This window comes from Drosophila miranda, chromosome 3 (assembly GCF_003369915.1).
Source record: "Drosophila miranda strain MSH22 chromosome 3, D.miranda_PacBio2.1, whole genome shotgun sequence".
NCBI classification, from domain to species: domain Eukaryota; kingdom Metazoa; phylum Arthropoda; class Insecta; order Diptera; family Drosophilidae; genus Drosophila; species Drosophila miranda.
In genome coordinates, this window is record NC_046676.1 from 6,668,644 (window position 1) to 6,676,571 (window position 7,928).

Consider the following 7,928-nt stretch of genomic DNA (forward strand, 5'->3'; position numbering starts at 1 on the left):
TGGCAACGCCAGTCCGCACGCAAACAAGCTCCAAAAGCACGAAGAGAGAATGAAAGGAACAAAATAAATGCGATCTCGTAACTGTTCTGTCTAACTCCATCTCGCTCCCACCCGGTGACTCCGTGCGCTGCTACACGGCTGTTCCGTATAACGGATTTCATTCTTCACAAAAGGAATGTTAGAGAAAAGGGAAAAAACACTTTGGTGCTATTTTTAGACGAAGCAAAAAATTTAGAGACAAGAAAAAGTGCAATATTAATTAAAGAGAAATATTGCAACTGATTTTTGCCCATAAATTATTTGCAGCTTATCACAGCACTTTCACTTTTGATTCTAACACAAGTGTGCGAAATCACTTTGCAGATATTATCTATAGACGGGACATTGAAATTGATAGGCACAAAAATGTACATTAATTAAAAAATACAATATTGGCACAAATTCATGCCCACAATTTGTTGTCGTTATAAATCTTCACATTCATATGTATGTATTTTTACTTTTTTGTGAATTTACCGATGTTTTTGCTGAAAGCCTTAATTATTTTGACGACAAAGATCTGACAATACGTAGAAGAAAACAAACGTATTGTGAAACCTCAGGCATACAAATAATAAAGGAAGAATTTTAGTTGATGATCTCAGAACTTTCAGTTATAAATCGAATCAGTAGGAATGTACAAACTTTTCCAGGCCGAAGACTGCCAATATATTAAAAAATTATACATACATATGTACATATATATAAATACGTATTGAGCAAACTCCGTCCAGAAAATAGATGGGCAGAAATTTGTGGAATGTTTTATTTTGTATTAATTTTATTTATCGAAGACCAGACAGTTCACATTTGTGGTCTGAGAAGTGTGCAATATATTTTAAACTAATACATATGTACATACATATATACTGCACAGAACTTAGACGCACAAATGTGGGTGTGAAAATGCACAGCACCTACTCCGCACACTATGAATGTATTTGTATGTTTATGATTCATGAAAAATGTGAACATACTTTGCTGTTGCCGGCCGTTGCTATTGTTCTATGGACCGGGGCTAGTGCAATACGTTATGAATACGCATTGCAAGAACCACGGCCTACAAATCAAAGCAGCTCGCGATGCACCCTTCCGCTTGTACACTAATCACGATCAATAATTCCAGATTTAGTTGTTGAACCCAGCAGTAGGCACTTTTCGGCCGGGGGGTGTGCAATACTGTTAAAATACAACACGGTATTTGCCCATCCCCCAGCTTGAAGGTATCCACCGAACACGAATACACTACACTAATTTTTTCACTTTTACTGCACGCACTCGCGAACTACCGAAAACAGAATCTAGATCGGCCAACGATCTCAAAGAAATAGAATAAACACACAAAGAGAAACAACAAAACATTCCACATCTCTCCTTTGGCCCTCATTCGCACATTTGACTGTCTCTCGCTAGGGGCAAAGGGAAGACAAAAATTGCACAGGAAGGCAAGCGGTGCGAGAACGAGACAACTATAGGCAACATGGCGCCACTACGGCGCTGAAACGGAGCTTTGATGATCGAAGGGAACGAAAGGCCCGAGTGTTTACAGAAATCACGGTGGGGAGGGGGAACGATTTCCTAAAAGTCGTTGACGTTTAAATGCTTTTGTGTATGTAACGCGCACATTTGGCGATGCTCAATTTGGATAAATATGATGGCCAAATTAGACACATTTGCAACAATACTCAAACTGCGTTCAATTTGAGCTTACCATTCTTCCAAAAACCATATACATTATTATAGTTGTCTCAGCTGAATTAGATTTTAGATAAATAAATTACAATCTGCTGCTAAATCTGAAAAATCGTGTCCTGTAATAACTAAACGTGAAAATTCGAGAAAATGAAAACAAGCAACGAGTGTTTAGGAACCGATTACATTCGAATTTGTATGTACCAATCACATTTGAATTTAACCGTATGTACAAAATGCATACATACATAGTTTAAGCGACGCGACGCGAAAAAGAGACAGGGAGAACGACGGACGTTGCAAAACGCTTCGTACGAAGCAAGAATTTTTTTGAAAATGGCGGAATCACACGTTTGCGAATGTACATATGTATGTATACCCGACGCGCGGTCTAATTGGTGGTGGGGGTTGCTAATTTTGGTGAAATGTTAAAATCGAAACTGTAATGTTCAAATGTACATTTTTGTATTCAACGAGTAGGAAACAACAGGATTATCAGAAAAATTTAAGTTTGCAATTAAAAAAGTACATGTATGTGTAACAGACGCGCTGCGCATGCGCAGGTCTATGTTCGGTTCCATTTGGTGGAAACATTGAAACTTTATCCAATCCGAACAGCAGTTTCCCGAAAATTCTACTGGAACGGCAATGGCGAGAAAAAAAATAACTTTTTTACGTACAGATGCATGTGTGACTGTCGCGTTTCAAGGCTCGATGTCAAATTTGGTTCAATGTGAAAATCAAATCCAGCTTTATTTATACAAATACAAATAAAAATTTGATGATAAAATTTCGCCACAAACATGCGACTGAATTCTTATACAAAATGGCGCGGCGGCATAAATCCATACATATGTATGGCCTAATTAGACACATTTGCAACAATACTCAAACTGCGTTCAATTTGAGCTTACCATTCTTCCAAAAACCATATATGTACATTATTATAGTTGTCTCAGCTGAATTAGATTTTAGATAAATAAATTACAATCTGCTGCTTAATCTGAAAAATCGTGTCCTGTAATATCTAAACGTGAAAATTCGAGAAAATGAAAACAAGCAACGAGTGTTTAGGAACCGATTACATTTGAATTTGTATGTACCAATCACATTTGAATTTAAACGTATGTACAAAATGCATACATATGTACATAGTTTAAGCGACGCGACGCGAAAAAGAGACAGGGAGAACGACGGACGTTGCAAAACGCTTCGTACGAAGCAAGAATTTTTTGAAAATGGCGGAATCACACGTTTGCGAATGTATGTATGTATACCCGACGCGCGGTCTACGAGGGTGCTAATTTTGGTGAAATGTTAAAATCGAAACTGTAATGTTCAAATGTACATTTTTGTATTAAACGAGTAGGAAACAACAGGATTATCAGAAAAATTTAAGTTTGCAATTAAAAAAGTACATGTATGTGTAACAGACGCGCTGCGCATGCGCAGGTCTATGTTCGGTTCCATTTGGTGGAAACATTGAAACTTTATCCAATCCGAACAGCAGTTTCCCGCAAATTCTACTGGAACGGCAATGGCGAGAAAAAAAATAACTTTTTTACGTACAGATGCATGTGTCCATGTATAAATGCATGTGTGACTGTCGCGTTTCAAGGCTCGATGTCAAATTTGGTTCAATGTGAAAATCAAATCGAGCTTTATTTATACAAATACAAATAAAAATTTGATGATAAAATTTCGCCACAAACATGCGACTGAATTCTTATACAAAATGGCGCGGCGGCATAAATCCATACATATGTATGGCCTAATTAGACACATTTGCAACAATACTCAAACTGCGTTCAATTTGAGCTTACCATTCTTCCAAAAACCATATATGTACATTATTATAGTTGTCTCAGCTGAATTAGATTTTAGATAAATAAATTACAATCTGCTGCTTAATCTGAAAAATCGTGTCCTGTAATATCTAAACGTGAAAATTCGAGAAAATGAAAACAAGCAACGAGTGTTTAGGAACCGATTACATTTGAATTTGTATGTACCAATCACATTTGAATTTAAACGTATGTACAAAATGCATACATATGTACATAGTTTAAGCGACGCGACGCGAAAAAGAGACAGGGAGAACGACGGACGTTGCAAAACGCTTCGTACGAAGCAAGAATTTTTTGAAAATGGCGGAATCACACGTTTGCGAATGTATGTATGTATACCCGACGCGCGGTCTACGAGGGTGCTAATTTTGGTGAAATGTTAAAATCGAAACTGTAATGTTCAAATGTACATTTTTGTATTAAACGAGTAGGAAACAACAGGATTATCAGAAAAATTTAAGTTTGCAATTAAAAAAGTACATGTATGTGTAACAGACGCGCTGCGCATGCGCAGGTCTATGTTCGGTTCCATTTGGTGGAAACATTGAAACTTTATCCAATCCGAACAGCAGTTTCCCGCAAATTCTACTGGAACGGCAATGGCGAGAAAAAAAATAACTTTTTTACGTACAGATGCATGTGTCCATGTATAAATGCATGTGTGACTGTCGCGTTTCAAGGCTCGATGTCAAATTTGGTTCAATGTGAAAATCAAATCGAGCTTTATTTATACAAATACAAATAAAAATTTGATGATAAAATTTCGCCACAAACATGCGACTGAATTCTTATACAAAATGGCGTGGCGGCATAAATCCATACATATGTATGTATGGATCTGAAAACGCGGCGAAAATTGCCAATATCCAATATTTCAAGCGTCGATCTAGATTGATCGTTTTTATAAAATATTTAAAATGCTCACCCCAGATTGCTGTCTGCAAAATTGTTGCGTTTAAACTGAAAAAACCACAGCCACGCCGCGGATGAAATTAAATGATGAAAACAAAATGGCGCTCCAGTAGACGACGCGGCGACGCCGCCGCACACGCGCACAGGCAAATACACAATTTTCCGCAATCTTTAAATGGGTGGAAAGACCTTTCGTACAGTTAAAAGATAACTCTCAGCTCTCATACACTATTTGCCGAATCAACCGATACAAATTATGTTTCACAAACGCTGCGCATGTGCTGTGCAAATAATTTTTATTTCTTATTGCTCAGGAAGCTCATCTACTCACTTACTTGACTGCTGGAAATCGAAAGGAAAGAAACCTCCCATGTCACTGAATTTATAGTTTTCTGCTGCTGCTAGCGCAGCGATATCGAATGACAGTTCGAAAAATAGGTAGCACTTTTAATCCTCAAAAGTATGGGTAGCACTTTTAATCCTCAAAAGTATGGGTGACCCGGCCCCGCCGAAAAAAAATACGCCAGGAATACGAAAATATATCATGTGGGTGGATGGATTCTGATCAATGATCGACTCTGAAACATATATTTCCTTGCTATTTAAGCCCAAATGCGGCAAAGAAGCACTCACTAACAAAGTTGTTCGTAAAAAATTGGCAGCACTTAAAATTCGCATAAGTGTGCGGCTATACATATATAGAGTTCGAATTAACCGACAATTGCCGCGTAAAAATCACACACTAACACGTCTGGCCTTCTATAGGTGTGTATTAATGAGCTCAGCCCGATTTTCCGGAGGACCATCACTCCCCCGGCTAGCATCGATGGCTGTTTCAAGTGCAGACCAATATCAAAGCTCTTTCCATTTTGCATTCCATTTAGTAGCGCCGGGCAATCAGGCACATTAACACGGAAACAATGTCGTGTACATTACAGAGTCAAAATCTACTGTAGCACATGTTGCACCGAACCACAACCAGAACATAAAGAACATCAAACATTATATGTATGTTATAGTTATATTAACAAAACAATATCTTATTAATTATTGTGGATCAAAGCCTGGTGGCAAAAAAGAATCATTGATCGACTGCTCGAGGTGCAATAGGTACGGCTCCATTTCCGTGTACTCGGCTATCTTCTGATTCATCGAGACGTTCGCTTTAACGCGTTTGTTCTGAATGTTTTGTAAGCGCTCTCGGTTAACTTTGCTTTTGGCCATAGCAACCTGCAGTGAAATATTTACGAATTAATTGTCGCGTCTAGTAGCGATTGGCCAAAAGACAAACCTCAAGTGCCTTTTCCTGTGCTGCCAGTTCCCTCTCCATCACGCAGATACTGGAATCCAAGAGGCGCATGCGCACCGGACGCGTGTATTCTTCCGGGGACAGATGGGTGACGTTCCTGAAAAGACAAGGCAGACAGCAAGTTAGGGCGTGCAGGGCGACAAGTATAGGCGAAGGACAGACCAGTTGTGGCCCTCGTAGGGGGCGAACTTCTCCTTGAGCATTTCCAGTAAAACCAACTTGTTTTCTGCATCGTTGTTGTCAAAGAAGTGCTGGTTCAACTTGCTCAATATGGTGGTCATTTTCTGACGCATGGCAGCCACCAATTCATCGGTGGCCAAGTATGTGTCCCCGTGCTCTGCGTGAATGGCGGCAAAGGGAGCCAGATCCTCGGCACTGCATGGGGAGAAATATATTCCATTAATAACAAAAAAAGTGATACGGGTTGACGAAATCTGCACATGCCTGAGATTGGCAAAAACTTTAGATATAGCTTCCTGGTAGGCCCGTTTCACCTCGGGCACAATTTGGCTGTGCCGATTGTAGGCAGCCTCTATGTCCTCGGGGTCTGGTTCGGCATTCTTTTCAGACATTTTGACTTTTTTACAAAAAAAATGCGACTTAATTTAAAAAATGCACGTCGGTGGCTTATATAGGTGTGACCAGTTTTGGGGAAGCCATAACTCGTCTTACAAATACTACAAAATACTGAAGACAATAAAATATCGCTTATCCGATAATATCTAAGAAACTTCCAAGGTGTGTGACCTAGAGGGGGTGTATCGGTATATAAAGATATATTTAAGAAATGTTATATTAAATTTTATTTTGAAGTGCGTAAATGGTATATAGGGTGTTGTGTTGGAAATAGGTTATACAAATGTCCATACTCAGATTTCAAACACAAGTATCATTTCGTTTAAACTTACGTTTAAACCTTACTTTAGACACAGTCCAATATAATGGAGTACTGAAAATCAGCATATCTTGTCGAAAATACATTTATTCCACTCTATTGCATATAAATCATTGTCACTCATTCACTTTCAAACAATTCGACTTTGGCGCTCATGTTTGGTGGGACTTGCTCTTTTTTTTGGGGAATTGCTCTCTATTTTGTATGGTATTTTGTATCCCTCTCTTTGTTGAGGGATTTTTGGTAGCCACAATGTCCTTTTTCAGCTCAACAATGTCCTACTTTCCATACTCACTTACGTTTTCTTACGTATTATGTTGCTGGCAACATTTAATCTGTATAGGCCAGAAAAAACGAGCAGCATGTCCCGCAACTTGGGCAACATGGGCAACATTCGCAATACTGTAGGAAAAAGATATTATAGAATTGCGGAAATGTTTGTCATCCCAGGGTCTCATGAATGCAGAAACAAGTCAGTCTCTATTTTAAAGGTACATATTTCAACGATATTTTGCAATTAAAGGTCTTCCAACAGTGACCAAGTCTGAGTATCGGGATCTGAATATAAAGGAAACTAATCAAATGTATGAATACAACATATAAATTTTAAAAACTGTGTCTTTACATAAAATTAATGAAACAGGGTATAAAAATGGCCATACTCCGGTTGACAGGCAACAAATCTTCAAATACCAGCAACACTGACGTGACAACATTGCGACTGTTTTTTTTGTTTAAACCTTCTTTTAGTCAAAATACAATAAAAAGGAGTACCTAAAAGCAGTTAATCTTGAACAAAAATTATTCATAAATGGCATATGTTGGCTGAGCTGAGGCTGAGAGTCTTAGTTAGACAGCATTATTCAACGAAATATCAAAATTGAGCAATAGAAACGATTGCTCACTTAAGTTCTATTTGTTTAACCTTTTTCGCTTAAACCTTTTTTCTGGGCACAATCTAATGAAACAGAATATTTAAAACCAGACAGTCAAGTTGAAAATTGGTTCATTAATCGGATAAAATTATGTGGGCAGGTTTGGGGGCTTTATCTAGCTAGTAATATTTGACGGAATATCAAAAACGAGGAATATGTATAACATAACTTGAATTCATCAGTACATTTAGGGTATATTTTGAAAATGAGACGTTCTATTTTGGTATATTTCCGAGTGTCAGACCGTATATTTTATCAAAGGCTGCTGCCACTAACGCCTTTTCGCTTTATCGATAAGT

General features: G+C 38.2%; 1 protein-coding gene across 1 annotated transcript; it reads right to left on the reverse strand.

Annotated features, from left to right (window-relative positions):
* Positions 1-5,492: 5,492 nt before the first annotated feature.
* On the reverse strand, positions 5,493-6,460 carry LOC108160765. The gene is made up of 4 exons (XM_017294966.2): positions 6,244-6,460; positions 5,962-6,174; positions 5,782-5,896; positions 5,493-5,720 (listed from the first exon to the last, which is right to left on the reverse strand). Exons 1-4 carry the CDS (start codon positions 6,369-6,371, stop codon positions 5,538-5,540), a joined length of 639 nt encoding a protein of 212 aa, XP_017150455.1. The 5' UTR covers positions 6,372-6,460; the 3' UTR covers positions 5,493-5,537.
* Positions 6,461-7,928: the final 1,468 nt, after the last annotated feature.